Source organism: Teleopsis dalmanni, chromosome 2 (assembly GCF_002237135.1).
Source record: "Teleopsis dalmanni isolate 2A chromosome 2, ASM223713v2, whole genome shotgun sequence".
Taxonomy (NCBI): Eukaryota; Metazoa; Arthropoda; class Insecta; order Diptera; family Diopsidae; genus Teleopsis; species Teleopsis dalmanni.
In genome coordinates, this window is record NC_051847.1 from 222,650,495 (window position 1) to 222,671,496 (window position 21,002).

The 21,002-nt window shown below is 31.8% G+C and overlaps 1 protein-coding gene across 1 annotated transcript in view; it reads right to left on the reverse strand.

Moving 5' to 3' along the window:
- Positions 1–10,751: 10,751 nt before the first annotated feature.
- The window catches only part of LOC119676814 (GATA zinc finger domain-containing protein 10-like), a 148,619-nt gene continuing 138,368 nt past the window's right edge, over positions 10,752–21,002 (reverse strand). The window contains exons 2-3 of the mRNA XM_038088073.1: positions 10,832–13,137; positions 10,752–10,759 (exon numbers count right to left, since the gene is read on the reverse strand). Coding sequence (XP_037944001.1) covers positions 10,752–10,759; positions 10,832–12,032 — 1,209 coding nt within the window. The 5' untranslated portion in view covers positions 12,033–13,137. The remainder of the gene's footprint in view (positions 10,760–10,831; positions 13,138–21,002) is intronic.

Below are 21,002 nucleotides of genomic sequence, written 5' to 3' on the forward strand. Positions count from 1 at the left end.
TGTTGATTAACCAATTATCTTCCTAGGTGCAAGTGTAAAATTCGCTACTGTAAATTGCTATTTTTGCATATTTTATTCAGTGCGGTATTTAAAGCAAATAAAATCACAGTCAAATAACCAATTTAATTAAACCAAAAACAAAAGAAAATGAACAAATAAAAAAGAACTGCAACAACAACAACAACAACAACAATGATATCGTATATATGGCAACACTAACAAAAGTGAAATTAATAATGAGGGGAACAGAGATTGTGTGTCGGAATATCGGAACGGCGGCATGGACCAAGCAATAAATGCGACAAACTGACAAAAAATCTGCTGCATATATAAATTATTTTGTAATATTTGTTTACGCAACAAAGTTGACATGCCTTAATACATAAAGTGGCACGTTTCGAAAAATTCTTCCTGGAAACAAGACGAAGTGTGCTGTGCAGTAACAGAGGCAGCAACAGCGGCGAACTTTCTGCTGCATTGGTGGCTAATTCCCCATTTCATATAAAACAAATCACATATTTAGGAGAAATTTATGAAATTCTTGTTATAATTTTCAGCAGATAATATTTTTATTCTTTATTTATTATTTTCATTTCATATTTTTCCAGCGGCAGTTGTTTTATTTTTCAACAAATTATTGAAAAAATTGTACTGAAAACAAGGCAAGAAAACTGTGTATATGTGTATATGTGTATGTTTATATTTGTAATTTATAAGCAGCATTGGTGTCAGAAGATATAAATTTAAAATAAAGCATAACACCGTGGGCCAAGCTGAAATAAATTTGTCAACAAAATATGCAGTACCAGTACCAGAATCAGCACCAGCGATGGCGATGGCGACATGAGCAGCCGCTGCAGCAGTAGTAGTGACGCAAAGGACGCTGAATTTATTAAAAAGCAGAGCACGAAGGCACAAAAATGGCAGACGATATGGTAAAGCAAGAGGTGCAGTGTAGGGCTGTATGGTATGCAAGGCATTAATATTTACGAATAGGAGCGGTAAGTTGACTAAAAGACGTTAGAGGAACTCCATACGTGAAGCACACATTTCCTATTATAACAACAAAGCAAATGTTTAGTGGTGGAAACTTTCTGCATTATACCAAACAAGCAAACGGGAGGGCGATGTGCAGAAAGAAGCGTATGATCATTGGCGCAAAGTCATCGGTATAAAATTTAATTTGTTTTAAAACAAATTAAAAGTTGAACTGTTGAAATTATGTTCTTAATAATTTATGTGCTGACAATAATAACAAAAGGAATTTTTCGTCCAATTCATATTAAACATTTTCTTAGCACAAAAATAATCTATAGAAAATTATTTTGAATACATTCGTGCCACTGGTCGTGTTTTTAATACCACACACACACTGCCTCACACAGTGGCACACATCTTATTTTAGTATAAATAATGATGACAGATTCTTATTTATTTTTACTAATTAATATTTTTTTGTTTTTGAACGCTTCCTTCGTTTTGTTGAAAATATTTTGTATTGTTTTATTTTGCTTTTTTATGGTATGATAAATGTTTTATTGGCTTTATTAGTAAACATTTAATATGAGGAGGGCGTAACCCATTTGACAGAGTGTACAAAGTCACGCGAAACCACAGAAGCCGCAAAGCAACACAAGTTGAAATGACAAAAACATTCACACAACAAGCACACAAATACGTATGTATGTATATTGTATATCGTATACATGCAATGGTGTATGCCACCTACAATATAACAAATATGTATACTACAGCAGTGCAAATCCAATTCACACGTATGTATGCTGCTGTGGTTTTGTTGTTCAATAGCAATCGGCTGGTTAGAAGTAGGGTCAAAGGTGGGGTTCGGTGTTAGTTTTAGTCATTGGCATTTTGTAAAAGAAAATTTTCTCTTTGCATGCAAGTTGATGAATCAATTGATTTTGTCAAGTGACAAAGTTGTTGGTTTAAACCACACGAACAAAACAACAAAAAAACAAAAAGCGAAATTAAAGAATAAAGAGTGCTAGGATAATGGCAAAAACTGAGGATTGATTTAATGGAAGTGTCAATTGCCTTGTGGTGAGTTTTAACGAGGTAGCTTTGAGATATTGTAGAAAAGTGCCATAGAATAACCGCGTAGTGGTTTTAGTAGAAAGAGGTTTAGACGTCAAAGAAAATTGAAAATTTAAATTAGTAAACGAAATGACAGGGGAAAAATGTGATAACTTAATAATAATAAGTTTAAATATATCTATTTATAGATGACAATCTTTTCAAATATAGAATATGATTTATAATTATTTTGATTGACTTTGTTACTAAAAATTCTTTAACTTTAATTATGTTGTCGTCATGTTTGGTGCACACCTATAAAATATTTTACAACATATAAAAATCTAATAATAATTAAGTGCATTATTAATTTATTTACATTTTTTAAATTTTTTTACCTCTTTATGTAAATATAACAAGTTTCTATTAAAATTATAATAGTCACTTCCGTCTGGAAAATTTGACGTTAAATTACAACTTATTCACAAAAATATGGTTCTCGCCAATAAATATTGGTTCTCGCCCGTGCGACTAGTGGAGTAACATTAGCATGACTTTCTCAGCATTACGTTCGTAGATTAGGTTCAATACATAAGAAAAAACAAATCATGCAACAAATAATGCCTCTACGAATAGAATAGTTTTGAAATTTAACAATTAAAAATAAAAAATATAATTAATTAATTAATTCAATTATTCTACAGCTGGTTTATGATTTCAAGTACGGCTTTGGATCAGTTGGTTAAGGTGCGCTGATTCTGAGCTTCATATTTGGCAGGACCCGAGTTCGATTCCTGGTACTTGCAGTCTCAAAATAATTATTTACGAATAATTAAATATAAGAATTATTTCCAAGACCACTGATGAAGGGTATTTCGCAATACTCGAAACAGCCAAAAATTCAATTAATTAAAATAATTTAAAAAATAAATTTTTGTTGTTGTTTCACTTCTGTTCGAAAACCTCTTTATGTAAATTTTTTTATTAAATTAGATAAATAAAAGAATATAGTTACTAACTATGTTTTTCAATAACAATCACTTACACATTGTGTCAATCATATAAAAGTGTAATAAAAGAACTACTAAGTACGAAAGATAACATTCTTCAGAATCTTACAGACCTTATTCATATCTTACAGATGTAGTTCAAACAGAAAATATGAACTCTACTTGTTTATTTTGGTCATTTGAAATTGATTCAGTTTTGGCAAACATCTCTAAAGAGTTATTGGTACAGCTGCGAGCTCCTATTCCGTTACCCTTATCTACACGCCATTGAAGAATGGTTTAGACAAATCTCCTACTATCATTATTGGAAAACTGGGGCAAAATGAAAATAAGCAACTTGTGCCGTTTTTATTTTTTAATTTATATTCTTTTTCGTTGTTTTTGGCAAATATTAGATATAATGTTTCTTTCCCCTTTTGGTGGATTTTACTAGACATACCTTTTAAGTACAGTTGTAAGTAAGTTGTAGGAGAGGAGAAGACAGCTGTGTTCATAAATAAAATTCTTGTCACTTTTTAAAAGGAAAAAAGTGAAAGGACAACCTTTAAATTTTTTTCGGTTTTTTTTCGATTTTGCAAAAAGGATCATATTCGCAGTAATGCAAGCACACTTTAAAAATTTAAACAGAAGATGTAAAAAAAATAGGTGCATAGTTTTAATACTAAAATTTGTTGGATTTAAAATTCGAACAGGATACACGCGGGAAATAAATGTAAAAGTATAAAACACTTGCCAATTGCAATTTAATTGAGAATTTTCCCCACGTGCAATCCAAGCGTACACACGCACATTGGCACATTGAATAAATGTGCTTTCCCATACAAGTGCTTGTGTTCAAATTACTCAAATAACATACACTTTTACATATTTCAGTTGACCACAGGGATGTTCTAATTTATCTAAGGACCACTCATAATCAGTGATAAACATGGCCATAAGCATGCTCGGCGGGTTCATTTGAATGCGTTGATTGCAGATTTTTTGAAATATGTTTTGCAGCCCATACTCATCTATGAGCCATTAAAGCAGCATGAAATCGAAATGCAAATATGCCACTGTCACTGACACAATGATTGCCTGTAAAGCCCTACAGCATTCATATGCCGGCCATATCTACGCCGGAGTATGATAAATGAAGAACCACATCTCTATTACTACTCTTACTAGTACTAGCACTCGCTCTTCTTACTTTTTTCAGGCCTGGCCTGCAGCTACTTAAACTTATTCGCACGTTTCCATGTGGTGTAGGTTGGCCATATGGAGTATGCATAAGTGCAAATCATTTTGTGTAGAGACAAAAGTGGGAAAAACGTCATTTGCAAAACAGAAATGGACTGAAATTGAACTATATTGAACCTACTTCGAACTGGATTGGTTCAATCTGGACAACACTTAAAGCAGTACAAGTATCTGTGGCTTTGGTTTCGGTTTCGGTTTTGGCTGTGGTGTGCTTTAGTTTGGTTTTAGTATTCGTTTCGGTTTTGTTATAAATTTATCGATTCCAATTGAGTTTATTACGCATACAAACTGCTAAATTTACACACATGCATTTACACACGTGAAAAATGCATAGGCATTGTGTGTATGTGGTTCATATGGTAGTAGCTCTCTGTCTATTTCAATCTATGAGTTCGATAATCGAAAAGCTGTCCAATTCAAAATATACGAATATCCAAAATGATTGTATAATCTGTTAAAGATTGCACAAGTGCTGTGTCGCCGGCAGTACGAAATATGATTTGATTTATATGCCAACATTTATCAAAATGCCGCTTTGGTCAGTTTAGGCAAATATATGACTTTAAGCTGAAATATAATTTGTTTATTAGTTTAATATATTTAACACAACACTAAGAGGTTGCAAAATAGATATGAACGTATATCAATATTTCAAATTGTGTGCAATATCACAGTTGGACTGGAAATGAACTTCCTAATTTATAAATTTCAAACAAAATTTTTGTTTTTTGTTTGTGTATTATACAAATAATAATTAATAACCAAGAATATTTTAAATATTATTCGAAAATAATTTTAAAGAAACAAAAAAAATGAAACTCCTACTTGAAAATATGTTTCATAAGGTTATTGAGGTTCTATTTCCGTCCTTTAAATTTGTTATAATTATTATTAAAACATTAAAAAGAAATTTCATTGAATAATACACATACTATTTAAAACCTAGAAGTAAGACGTAATAATAACTATTTACAATGGTATTTCCAAACATAGAAACGGTTTGGATGCACATAAGATTGATGTTCTTTAATTGTATTGAGGGATTCACGTAATCATGAACACCTGGCGGGCGCCTGATAGTTCCATGACAAAATTGTAAAGATCACATGATAAGGTACATCTTGTTCGAAGCTTCATACGGTATCAAAACGTTCGAAGAGAATCGATCCTTCCTCAACGGAGCTGCGGCTACTGCTCAACGTCATTCTGCTGAGTCGCATTAACTTTGTAGAGATAGATCAGACATTACGGCTTAAACTCAATCTCTTATGGGGCTATCGAAAACTGTTTTATAATCGACAAAAAGATAGTAGGTATAGATTTTGTATTCATAAGGTTTTTTCGGTATTTGTCGCAGTGTTATTATCTGACTAATGGTGAAGTGACCAGGTCGAATGCGGTTATTCCATGTACAAATACTAAAAGTAAGAATTTCATTAAAATTGAAATGAACATATTAGTATAAGTACAAATGCCTAAGACTTATTTTTAGCAAGCAAGCAAGTATTCGATAATATTTGGAAAGAAATAATTGTCATAGTTGACTTTATATTGGACTTTTGATTCTCCATATGAAGATGTCTACTTCTGCAGCCGTGTCAAATCTACGAAATTAGAGTTTAGAGAGAAATTTTGAAGAAATGTCATTATTAATATTTTTCCTTTCAATATATGTAGTAATTAAGATAACTATCTTACACATTCATGAATATTTCTTTCAAAATATATAAAAAAATTTGATAAAAAAAATTATATTGTATCTATCTTACACATTCATGAATATTTCTTTCAAAAATATATAAAAAAATTTGCTAAAAAAAATTATATTGTATCTTATTTTAATTTTATTACTTCTTTGTATATAACTGTTATATATAATAAATTTTAGAAGTAAACTTTGAAATTAAAATAAAACTTGCATAATAAACAGTTTTATTTAAATAAATATATCAAAATAATAACATATGTTGAAATAATGAAATGTACTTAATAATTAACTTATAAATCAGAAATTAAAGTTAAGGTTAATTACTTGTAATTTATTGCAAAACTCCAAAATTTATTATAATTAAAAAGCAATAAATTTCTAACTTTATTGAAGAACAAAACATAAAGCTTTCATCACAAATTAGTAATCTATTCATGTTTTACAATTAATCCAGAATGGAATCCTTTGAAATCCGTAGCATTTGTTGTCTTTACTTAAAATTCATTTACTATTCTGAAGTAAGAAATAGTCTTAATTTTACTTTTGTTTGTAAATATTATTCTCATTAAGACTTAAAGGCATATGTGCCTTTGACTGGGCATAAATATTATAAATAAAATTGCCTCCGAGCAATTGATAGTCGACCTCAATTTCGTAAGGAACATATTGGGAATAAATATGTGTAAACATAATACCATTGTCAAATTTCACACTTGAGGACATTACTGCAAGCACATTCAATCTGATATATATTAAATATATATTTTAGCTTATAATATTGTTTAATTGAATTTAATTAAACAAAAAACTTATTTTATGCACAAGGAAAAGCACATGGCAGAAGTTATATTAGCAATAATTAAATATATTAATTTAGGTCGTGCCTTCAAATGTCCTGTAAATTGTCTTAATGTTGATCCTTTATTAACACAACTTGCCGTTTACAGTCTCTCAACTAAAGTACAAGGTTTGTTCAGCTGTGAACATTTGCCCCTCGTAAGGCGCACATTCCCGCAATATTGCTTGACAGTTCAAGTGAAAAATTTGCTCAATACTCCACGCACAGATTTTCGTTTAAATACAGCTAAGATTTGCATCTATTTTATGGGATTTAATTGTGTGAATGTCAACACAAATTGTGTGTTAATCTTCAGTCTTCTCCAGCCACTGCCCAACCATTTCAATCCAATCACAGGGATGTAAAAAGACGAAGTAAACTTTTCAAGTACTTTGCCAAAATATATGCAAAGCTGGTCAAGGAGCGTTTCGACGTGAAAGTTCGAGAAGTATGCGAAATACTTTAATCCATACTAAAGTCGATTTCAACGGTTGCAATACAAAACTAATGGAACAAAAGGACTTCTATTAAATGTTGGAAGTAATAGAAACAAGAAGGAAAACAAAAATTAGAAAAGTTATGTGGAATCATTGAATTAAGCGAATATTTCGTATGCCACACACATACGTATTCCGATGTTATGGCCAAAACTTTCCACCGCTGCATATAAAAAAGAATATTGTATAAAAAAACTGGAGTGGAATGAATATATCCGAAAAAGCTTTTTTCCAATTAATGAAATCTCTAAATTGCCATAAATTTATATTTTCGTTAGCCACCCCCAAATAATTAAATCTCAACATATTGTAGGTTTCTCTAAGTGAAATGCATGCGAACGAGGTAAGCTTCAAATGTTTTATTATCAAGAAAAGTTTTTATATATTTTAGTAACCACTTTTTATATTTTTATATACCATAAAATGCATATATGTGCACTTAATTTTAAAATTTCGTTTGTTAATATGATAACTATGAATGACATCCTTAGAGACGTTAAGATTGATCCGATCAAAAAATACATAATGGATAGAGTCCTGGAAATATTTACGAAAACTGACAGGCTTACCAACGCCGTGTTATTGTAAATCAAAATAGTTACAGGCTCCTCGCGGAGGTCAGTTATTGCTTAATCTAATGCAGTGATAAACATTAATCCAGTAAAGGCGTAGACAGAAATTATGAAGAAACCTCGCAGTTAATAGAGAGTAGAAGTGCTCAAGTGCACTGATTCAACTAGCCTCAACATAATAATAATAAAAAATTTTGTACAACCAACTAATAAAAAAGATCTATTCTATAATTGACTTATATTATGATCTGAAACAAAAAAGATCGACAATAATCAAGAAGTAAGAAGTTATTAATAATGTCTAACAAATTCAAATTATTAATATTTAATAATTTATTAATACTTAAGATAATTCTAGTAATTACCAAACTTTTGAAAACCAACCAAAGTAATTACTTTCGTAAATTTTTTATATAAAAATTTAATGACAGTTAATACCAATATTTTAGTTAAAACTTATATGCTTAACAGATTTAAGTTAATATTATATATTAACAGATTAAATTATACTATATATATATATTGAACTAGATCTTTATTTCAAATGTCAATTTAAAATATCTACAGTTATAAGAAAACTAGTAACCTGTAGAAACTTCCGAATTAAAGAAATATTATTTTTAGTTGTTTAATTATATTAGCTCCAGTAACAATAAAAGTTTTTTGAAATTATTTTCTAAATATTTGCTTATAATTCTAATTAAATTAATATAGCATTAAAACTGTTAGTACACCTGATCACTTAATGATGAATATACATTAGTACCTATATCTATTTTCAATTTGGTATACATGTTCAAAATTATATATGTTAATCGAAAGTTACAAAATCATTAACCACGTGACTAGTTCTGATGAAAAATTCAAGATTATTGTACTAAAATCTTTTAATATCAAGTAATTAAGCGCACTCCAATGAGAAATGGATTTATGACCACATGGCTTAAATGTGGATGAATTAACGATATATTAACGATATTTATTAAGTAGTTTAAAAGTGTCTTAAAATTTAACTATAAAAATTCCATAAGTATTGATCAGAGGCGAGCCGTCGAATGGTTCAGAGTGTTCACTGAACACCTTAACAAAGCTTCCTTTTTAGATTATTTTTTTATTAGGTAAATAATCTCGCTATTTTGCTATTTAACATTTTTTATAATAGCTTTTCCATAAAACGTATAATACAAACAAAATCACACATACATATGTTAGTTACACCAAACATTATATATAATTAATAAAAGAGAAAACACATTCCTCTTAAAATATACTAAGGTTCAGAAAAAAACTGCACCACGCTGCTTACAAAGCATGCAAATGAAATAACATTCACATTGGGACTATGTTCAATATTGAGTAAACACAAAACATACAAACAAATATAAAAATAAAAAAGAAAACAAGCCCCGCAAAATATGTACGTAAAATAATAAATAATCATAACTCTTAAATTAATGCTTGCAAGTGGTTCAATAAAAAAAGTGAACCTCCAATGTTATGCAAAGTAAATCCAAAAGAGAAAAGAAATGACTGAGCGAAAATCGCTTTACATTTGACTAGAGGTTCAATCGACTAAACTGGACCCCAAGTTCATACAAAGCGTGCAAATACAAAGTCACAGTTGCCGTTTTATATGGGCAAAGGGTTCAATAAAAAAATTGAACCGCCCATAGTAAATACAAAGTAAGAGTAAATGAAAGCATGAGAGCTTCTTACTCTTATGTAGAGGTGGGAATTAAATTAAAAACAAAGTCATTATTGAAACTTTATACTAGGAAATGATAAAAGTAAAGAAAAAAATTTATGAAATTTGAAGTGAAAAATAATATTTAGAAATGGATAAATGGGTAATTAAAGGTTTGATTCAAATATCTTTTTTTAAACGATCTTCTGAAAAAAAGGTTTTAATTCATAAAATGAATAGACCAACTCCAGATATGAAGAATTTGGTACCTAATGTAAAAATGTCGAAATATGTGGTAAGTCGCCGTTTTCCTGCAGCTATTTACCATAAAAGCCAGTGAATCACAGGCTGCGAACATTTAAATAAATTGTTTCGTTGGTCTTGTACGCTATTTGCTTGTGGAAAGGACAAAACTCAGGAGTAGGGGGAATACGTTATAGTTGGAATTCAGTTTTGATCAAATTGTGAACATCTTGCCAAAAAGCTGACGCCTCGCTACTGGTATTGATACATATTCTATTTAACTTAAATTTAACGATTTTTTATATATAAGGATGCCATCACTCATAAGCAATGTGAGTGCCAAATTTTTTTATGGTTCCCCCGTCATAGTGACAGCTAAATAATACTCATGCTGCTGTAATGTGTAGGAGTTATGAATGTGGCTCAATGCTGTTGCTGTAATTGTTAATTGTGCAAACAACATATGACACAGTTACCACCATGGAAGCAGCTTACAGCCATCGACCAGTTGAGCAGGAATGGCACAATTACAAAATATAACGGTACAAACGTGGTAAAATTTGGAAAATATTTAATAAAACGTGTACGTGAGTTGAAAGGATTTTGAGTGTAACAGTTTGATGCTACACGGTCAAGCGAGCTAACGGTCAACCCTGAAATAAATGCACCGGTAGTGGAGTGAGGCCACACAAGTGTGTAATATTTCAGATAAATTCAAACCAAAGCATATGTACTCGTACCTACTCCTTACTTACCTTGGTTGCTATGAAACTCTGATATTTACGTTCTATATATTACGTAGAGATTATAACGTAAGGGTTTGAGAATATAGTGAAATACTGCTAAACCCTTTCGCCGCCATTACGCAACTGTATTGTACATATGAACGTTTGAAACGGACATTTAATACTTTAGTGGTTTATTGCTTAAAATACTTTTAGCAAGAAAACAGAAAATTTCGTAATAAAATGATTAAAATAAAAATAAAAATAAATTGCATACACACCTGGTACACACGCACACTCGTTGCTATGTTCACCAAATGGACCCAAAGCACCACCGCCGGATGCATTCGTTGCTGACATTGCCGCTTGTCGTCGCTGTTGCCGTCGTGTTAACTGCAGTTGCGACACATCACGCCGTAAACGCTGCAAATCGCCCACTTGTCGCGTTAGTAAACGCATCGCTTGCGCTGATATAACCGCCGGCTGTGGTGTATGCAAATTTTCTGATTGCTCTGTTTCTTGGAATTGCTGCGGTGGTAGCATATTGTCATCGTATTTGTTGTTGTTATTGTAGTTGTAGTTGTTGTTAGTGTCAGCAACATGTATTGTTGTTAGCTGTTGTAATTGTAATTGCAATTGTTGCTGCTGCAATTCAATGAAGTCTATTCGATCGTCAAGTTGTCGTAGATGTCTTAAGCGCTCATCAGCATGTGACTGTCGCACCAAGCAGTATAATGAAAATCCAAATGAACCGACGCACATCACGTAGAAACATAAATGGAACAAGGAGACTGACTGTTTTGTTGTTGTTGTTAGTTGGAATGTTGGCTTTAATGGTTTATGTTGCTGTTGCTGTTGCTGATGCTGATGCTGCTTCAGTTGCTGTTGATGTTGCTGTTTCTCCTGCAGTAGTTGTTGCTTATGACCACAACTGTGCTTGGGATTGTGTAATTGCTGTTGTTGTGTGAAATTGTGCTGCTGTTGAAGGGCATGCTCCAGCTTCTTATGTTGTTCGTTGAGTGCTTGTAGGCGACTAGTATTTGTTGTAACTGCATTTGGCATCAATATTTGTGCTTTGTTTATATTTTTTGCTGTTGCTGTTGCTATTGCTGCTGATGTTGCTGTTGCTGTTGCTATTAGTGGTGTTGCTGCCGCTGTACTTTCCGTTGCGTAACACGTTGAGTTTAAAATGCTGGGTTCCTTTATCGTTTTAGCTTCGCGCAAGGACATCGTGCTTGCTGCCGTTGGCCTCTTTGACTCCCACTTTGAGAGCTGTTCTGTATCCTGATATGTTTCTGCAGGTTTATATATTTTTTGTGACTGTAACTGTGACTGTAACTGTGACTGTGACAGTTGCGGTTCGCTTATATTGTATTTGGTTACTGTATCTGGCAGAGTTTCCACTGCTGTTGCTGTTGCTGCTGGTGGTACTGGAGCTGGTACTGCTGCTGCTTTAGATTGTATTATTTTATCCTTTCGCATTATTTGTTTTGTGAGGATTTTTTATTTGTACGCCACTATCAAATATTTTTGTGCTACTCCTTGGGTTTCGAGGTAATTGTTTTTCTTAGATGGCAAAATGTTGGCTTTCGGGTTTTGTGCTTTTCTTTTCCTTTTTCTTTCCCTTATTTTGTGCTTTTGTTTATCCTTTGTTGTCAAATCATCTAAAAGTAAACTACGCTACAAGAAAATAAAAAGAACGAAAGTCCTTGCGGGCATCACATCAAGCCAATATTGCTGCCGCTGTTGTTGCAATTTATTTTCATACAATTTTTTATTTTTTATTAAGTTTTTTTATTGCTACCGGTTTTTTCTATTTATTTGGTTTCGAAAACTCTACATTATCTACATGGCCGCATATCGTAATCCTTCGTTATCGTTTGTTATACGCATTTGTGCCGCATCAAAACTTCCCTGCAGCTATGTACATCAATGGCAGCTCGGACACGGACCCACCAGCCGAATAGAGACCGACAAATGGACTCTTTTTATGCTATCAAATGGGCTTAGTTATGTCTTTAATGTATTTTATGCTCTACGTAGTTTATGCTTTACGTAGTTGACATTGACGTTGAAGTTGACGTCTTGTGCTACTACACTTTCTGCTACTTTACTACGCTTTGGCGCTGCCAACTACAAGTACTTTTCAGTGTTATTGCCTTGCAAACAAAATGTGAGTCCCCTATTTTTTCCTTTTGTGTTTCTTTTTTACAGTGTATTAGCAGATATTTTTCTGTTTTTTTATTGAGTTTGTGCTGGTTTGACAAGTTTTTGACAGTCGTTTGCAACAACTGGAAAAGAGTTGCAATATTTCGTTGTATTTAATTTTTTTTTGGCTTAACTCTTTTTTTGCTCACAATTTTGTCACTTGTTTTTAACTTTTTACCGTGTACTTCTTCTCTATAGTGTATGGTTGGTAATTTTAATTTAAGTCTTGTTCAGCTGTCATCCCAGTTTCCAGTTATAAATAAAACTGTAGAAAGTTTTCCTTGTAACTATTACAATATTTGAGTTGGACCTTGGTTATACTTGATTTATCGCCTGGTCATGTGCTTGCATCGATGCAACTCTCTTAACCTCAAAATAACTGTAAAATAGAGAAAAAGAATTTAAAAATTTGTTACAGACTTTAAAGTTTAAATTGTATTTGTGGATAAATTCTATTCCTCTGTCTACCGCGCCTACGATAAATTCAATTTTAGACTCAACTGCGGCAAAGAAAAGAAAACTTTTCAAAAAACACTGGAAATAAGCGGCTTGAGAACTTTTCAAATTAAAAGATCACTTTTTATTGTTCTTCAACTTCAATTTAGTTAATTGAAATCCTAAAAGTATTAAAGTAGCAAATTGTTGTTTTTCTTTATTAGCGAAACTTTAACGTTTTTGTGGTTTTAGAAATTTATTGCAGACGGCAAGGAGCGACAACGCTAAGGTATTTCCACTACTTCTGCTGCCTGAAGTAGTAGACGAATAAACTACATAAGAACTGCGTTAATGTAGAAGAAAGTTTTTAGTAGAATTCCAACCGCTCTTAGATTTATTCTCAAAGAAAGAGAAAATTTTTTGTACTAAACGAAATAAAACACATAAGTTATAAAAATATACAGATATACAGATAAATATACAGATATATTGTAATTGTAATAAATTTGGGAAGACTAAATAATTTTTCATTGTTAAATATTGCTATTGCTTTAAATTTAAAATAATTTCAAAAAAAATTTTAAAAGATATTATACCAAATTTTTTAAATAAAAATATTGTTGACATCAATTTTACATTCATTGATATAAAAAAGGTAATAAAACACATTGATACACCTTGACACCTTGATACATTCGTAGTGCAGATCTGCATGGTGACCGTAAACGGAATCATTCGCTATATTTAACTTACTTAATTGACCGTAACAACCCGTTACCGGGTTGCTGTGGACTCAACTTAATGACTCCACCCGAGACATGTCTTACTACCGCTTAAAATACCTCTTTTTCACTTGAGCATCTTCATTCATTCTCATGATATTACCAAACCAACAAAGGCACTGAATGAGTGCTGCGATAAAGCTTGTGTAGGTTGTCGATCATTTGGAAAGTGATTCATTATGTGATAGCATCTGCGCTATACAGAAGCACAAGTAGGATAAGTGGTACATGAAGCGTCGTAAGTTATGCCCTCGAGAGAGAGAGAGATAGAGAGAGACAAAACATTTCAATTACTTATTGCGCCTATAGAAGCACCTATAAGCAATGTCAATTCCTCATATGATCTCCAGGCTGACAACGAAATTGTTTGTTATGCCGATATCAAGGTAGATGTGATCTTTGACAGATTCGAAAGTATAATCGCTTGCTAATAGTTCGGCGTCCGAGGGACGCACATTTCTACTAGTAATCGACGCACATTTCTACTAGTACTTCGCTTTGCGTGCATTCACCGTTAAACCCATTTTTGTAGGTTTCTTTTCGATAGCAGCTTACTGCTCCCAATGATGTCGATGTCCTGTTGTATCTTATACAATTTAATTAAGTCAACACACAAATGATAAAGTCCTATAGATTATCAATACATTCGATTTAGTATGCAGATTAAATCATTTGATTTAGTATTAAGAAAAGCACCAACAGAAGTATAGGTCTTTCTAGGCCTTAATTAACCAAAATAAATGAATATGATTTTTAGATAAAAGAGCTACTAGTTGCATTGTTAAATATATATGTTTATAAATCTTAAGATTTTAAATAGAAATAAATTATTAAAAAGGGATAAAATTATTACTCTATTTTATCATTACTTGATAAAAAAATTTAGTAATTTTTATATATTAAAATGTTATTAGTTATAGTAGTATAAATTTAGATTACGACAGTAAATAAATTTTATTTCTTGGAATTTCATTAAAGAATTAAATTCTATTCTTAGCTCGGAATCCGCACTAATGTGTTTTATATGTAAACGCACAGAACGATTAAACTGCAAGCATCTGGTTTACTTTTCTCGAACTTGACATTTATGTGGATTTATAATTGAAATATGCTTTCGTGCAGTTGAGAGCAATGAATCCTTTGGTTTAATGAAACTAATTGACAGTGTTCGGTGCAACAATGAACGACAACAAAAGCGCAACAAATTAATTAAGCAAATAAAACACAAGAGACATTCCAACAAAACAATTGTACAGAGAATAGTAGAACCCAAGCATGACATCGTCCATTCCAATTGGATATCAATTACGAACTAATGCATACACACTTGGATACATAGAGACATGTATCTACTATAGCTACAAGATACAAGATACAAATTTAAAATGTAATAATTGTTGTATGGAGCAATATTGCCTTGTTGTTGAGTAAATAAAGCAAATCAGCCATAAATGAATAAAAGTTGGAATATCACAAATATTGTCAGAAATTTTGTGCTTCTATTTACATATGTGCATACTCGTATGTAAACGGTGCAACGTACGTTTGTATATAACCCATAAATTTAGATTGACTTCATATCTATAATATGTACATATATATTTACCAACAGTTCCAGTCAGATGTATCTGCATCAGAAGTTGAAATTGTCTACGAAAATGCAAGGAATATATCATAATGCAGAAAATGCCATCAACATCATATAAGACAAATGAAGGAGCAAAGGTTAACAATTTACTAAGCTAACTTAATATAAATAAATTGATTTTGAATTTCTACAAAATTTTGTTTTCACCAATCGAAATGTAAGACAGTTATGCAGTTGTGGAAGTATATTTATCTAAATGTTTTAGATATTTCTGAGTGTTTCTATACGATTTGATGTCAAAGTGCTAATACTGGCACATACCAGGAATAGAAAGATATGCAGTGCAAGTACTTGTGCAGTACTGGTTACCCAGTAAAAACTTAGAGTTATACACTTTTAATGTGGTATACGAAAAGAGTTATTTTACTTGTTCTTTATTTATAAGAATTTGCTTAGAGATATTTATTTATTCCTTAATTAAAGTAAGAATAAAGAAACACAAATATACATAAATCGGACGTTGAAGTTCTTTACATAACTACTTAAGTTTTTTTTGCAACGGCAGAAAAATATTTACTGAATGAAAATGCCATTAAACCAGAACATTTTTATGGAGTTTCTATATAGCGCACATGTGTTTTTAAGAAAAATCACTGATGTTTGACTTTACATTATAATCGTAATCTTTATGAATTATTTCCAACGAAGTACATCCATATATCATAATATTTTAGAATACATATATGTATATCCATTGCTTCTTCACTCATCATTCTTGTCAACAGATGTTACTTTGGACTAAGTCGGCAATTCAGAAATAAAGCCTTATCTTAACAAATGAAAATTACGTTCTACAAGTCACTTATCATACCTGTCCTGCTGAATGGTACAGAAATTCAGACAATTATATTAACAGTGATTTGAAGGCTTTAGGAGCATGCAAGTGAAATATTTTTCGAAAGATCTGTTGTCCCTTAAAGACATAGGTAACGATTACCGAATTAGATGGAACGATGTATATATAAGCTATACCGCAACAATGACATAGTTAAACGCGTAAAAATTCACTAACTCAATTGACTTGGTCATGTCATGCGAATGAAAGAAACGATACTGTTCCGACTAGAAATATGTTCGATTCATTACCCGCTGGTGTAGAACACGGTCGAAGACGCCAAAAGAGACGGTGGAAAGACTAGGTGACCAACGATATTGTCTCGGTACTACCAACTGGTGATAGTAAGTAACTTATCGGGCTGGTTGGCGGAGAATAGTGGACGTGACCACGGATGGTTGACTTTTGTGGTGGCCAAGTAAGTAAGTAGTATACGATAAGCTTTAACTACATTTTGTTGTTTTTGACCATTAATCACAAAGCATGATTCCTAGCATGATCCATTAATCACAAAGCATGATGATTCATACTATAGATTTATGACTCTACAATAAACAGATGGCTTATTTTGAACATTGTTGAAATATATGAAAGATCCAAAAAGTCATAAGGCTCATCAAATTCTAACGTAAGGAATATTTCGGCAAGATTTCTGCACATAGGTGATATTTGGAAAAACACACAAATTTTTGGTAAAAAAATAATATTATGGAAAAAATACTTATATGCATTCGAATATAAAAATCTTGCCAAATTCTAGCCAGTGTCGCCGTGGAGGTAGTGAGAATTCCTATAAATAAAGCAGCTATACAAGTCTTTAATGTAAAAAGAAATGAAAGAAAAGATGCAAAGGAAGAAACACAGTGGACAGTAATGATTAGAGAAGCGTTAATCTAACAAAGACTATAGTGGTAAGAAAGAGTGAGAAGTATATTTTCCACCTATTAACTTGTTGAGATTAATGTTTAATCATTATTTGTGAAATAGTGATTAACTAAAGAAAATTCAACTTAATTTTAAATAAATTATTAAGATAATGGTCAAGAAATTAAAATTACGTTTTTTATACTTTTCCACAAATATATATCCATCATCACATCTTAACAAAAATGCAACATTACTGTTATAAATTTTGATTTTCGGTAAAAGTAAAATACCGATTAGGCGATGACTGTAAAAGATTATTTACTTATCAATTTTGCAGATTGACGCTAATTTTCCCTACGGGGCTGCGTAATGAAGAGTGCTTATAAGCAGAGCACAACGAATAACTAACTGATAAACATGTATCAGGAAAGCATCCCTGCACCACAAGTCAGGGATGTTGCTGTTTATTTGGTTAATAAAAACCCACAAAACAAAAGACAAAATATAAAATATGACTAAAAAAATGACTAACCAAAACACTCGTACGTACGTAAAGACAAGACAGTCGAGATATTGCCAAATATTTTGATATGCTGCTGACGGCATATCAGAATATCAGAATATCTCATTTTTATCAGTTCAATTTCATTCAATTTGAATGAATGAAATGCAAATCAAGCATAAACCAAGCAAGTTTCAATATCAATAAATTTCTACAATATGCACAATACTTTTCAGTATATCGAATTTGGGCCAGTCAAGGGAACAGAGGAACTGGGTGCGGTATGCAGTGTGTAGTGTTCAGTGTGCTGGCGCACCATAGCATGTGCCATGTAAGCCCGTACGTGTGTAACGAACAACACTTGTCAATGTATAGATCCTAAGAGATAAAAAGCTGATGGCAACCTTAAAAAAATCATATCTAAAGCAAAAGCAAAAAATATAACAACAACAACAAAAACAAAAACAGTAATGACGACGAAAGCTACAAGAACAAGCCACATTGTAAAAGGATTATTGAGGTTATTTGCTAAATTTATTATTTCCACACAAATGCACAATCACTGTAACAACAACAACAACAGTAACAGCAACAACAACAGCAGCAGCAACAGAATCATTGGCAGTAATGGAGCTTAAATATTTACAAAATATTATAAAGGTACATAAAAATAAGTAAATATACACATGTATATATAAACAAAGTTATAAAATGAAATATATGAGTAACAACAAAGAAACAGAAAATGAAATGCCAGCAACACATGTGCGAATTTATGATTTACTGCAACAACAACAACAACAGTCACAACTTAGAAAAATCAAGACACTTTAAGAAATTTTCATTGTCTTAGCTTTTTCTCCCGTCCCGTCCCGTGGAGTTCAGCTTCCACTTACAGTTTTTCATATTTTCTTTTTTTATTTATTTCGTTTAAATGGTTGTTGCCTTGGGGAAAATTACTTAATTCTGGAATTTCAATTTAGCACTGGCAGCAAAATAGGAACACACACTCAAACGTATTACAATGCACGCACACTTGCAAATAATTACGTACAAATAAAATGCTCATAGAGCTTATAGAGCACACATTGCTTTTACTGTTGCTGGCCATGTTAACATTTAAGTTCCGCTACTAACGTCCTTACGTCCTTGCTTCACTTTACTGGTTTGTTTCAAATTTCCGGAATTTTTGGCACGCACTCCTGCTACTGGTTGTTGTAATTTTTTATACTTGTAGCTTTTGCTTACTTTTGTGCGGTTTATTTCTTTGAACGAGGGGTTGGGAGAACAGTTATATTAAATTATTTTACACTTTTTCTACCTTTATCAAGCAGTTTGTTGCTGCTGTTGTTGTTGTTGTTGTTGTTTGTGTTTGCATTAAGCACACAAAAAAGTGTTTAATAAAGTAAAACGGAATTACAATTAACTACACACCACTACAAAAACAAATACAAAACACACAAACGCACATCTACTTTATACACCTAAAAGCAAAATTAAAAATGAAAAAAGATACTGTATGTTGAAATCAACAACAACAACAACAACAAAAATATAAAAGGAAAAAAGTAAACAAGACCACGGCTGTGGCAGCAAGTCTCAGCTGTGAAATGTAATAAAACTTGCAGACATCGTACAGCAATAGCGGCAGCAGTAACAGTAACAGCAGCAGCAGCACGAGCCAAGACTGAACGACATGCACCCAAGAGAGTTAACAACATTTTTACGTACTCCTCAAAGTATGAACATATGTGCCCGCTGGTTTGTGCGTACGTAGTTCTAAATGAGTTTTGTGCTAAGTTACATTTTGCAGACTGACTTGAGGAACGGATGAAGATGGAACTTAACACATATGCTCTTTACGCAAAAGTGCTTTCATGTGGACCACACTACAAGGCTAAAACAAAGAAGTGGAAAATGGGATACTTCTATTACTAATCCAAACATAAAAGAGGTAATGGGCTTAGAGTTAGAAATGTTGTTAGATTTAGAGAGTGTGATGTTTTGTTATTGAGCATAGTATCGACTAAATTTATTGAAAAGCTTGTATACCATCAGTATCTTGAAGACTATTTGCTAGAACGTTTTCTATATATATGAGGGTCTTTATTTATATTTTATCGTTAATATTAATTACTCGAAGAATTCTGGTTATCTCTTTAAAAGAAGTTTTAGGAACATAAATTTAATTATCAGAATTAAATTTCGATTACGGTCTAAGTTTTAAGTGCTTCAACTACTAATCCAAATATAAACGAGATGATGGGTTTAGAGTTAGAAATGTTGTTAGAGTTAGAGAGTGTGATGTTTTGTTATTGAACATATTATAGACTAAATTTCTTTAAAACGCTTGTACACCTTTAATACCTTGAAGACTATCTGCTAGAAAGTTTTTTATATATATTTTCTATATTATATATATTATTTATATTTTATCTTCAATATTAATTACTCGAAAAATTCTGGATATCTCTTTTAAAAAAGTTATAGATACATTAATTCAATTATCATAAATAAATTTCGATTACGGTCTTAGTTTGAAGGGAAAAAAAGTTTATCTAATTGTTAGTGCTATATAATTTTCTATTTATTTGATAAAAACATTACTTTAACAAATAGTTTTTTATGACTTAAAATTTTAGAAACTCTAAGTAATTTTGAAACTCACTTTAAAATTATTCAATTAAGTAAAATTTTTTTGAAATGAAATTACATGCTCAAATTGCTTAAACACTTCCTGAGTTTACTTCCTGCCCTTCCCACTAGATTACAAGAAAATTACACAGTTTAATCCAAGTGTTTAATATATGCAATTTGAAAATTTATTACCTGCCCTTTAGAAGACATTTAAACCCTTGGGTGTAGTTCACTAATAGCTTGGAAAAAGATTATAAAACTATTCAATGCTTGAAGCAATTCTGCACACTAAAGCTCATTCAGAAATTCTAGTGCATATCCTTAAGAACAACATAGCATGTGTGCGTTTATTTAAAAATGTACATGCAACTATTTTTCTATTTACTTTGTTTAAACAACAACATTCCTGCCACTAAATAATCCTCCACTTTTTCACTTTTTAATAAAATTACAAATAAATTTAGTTAACTCGTCGTAGTGTGCTTATAGGTGTACACAGGTCGTGTTCTGTTGCTATTGTTGTTGTGTCATTGTCCAT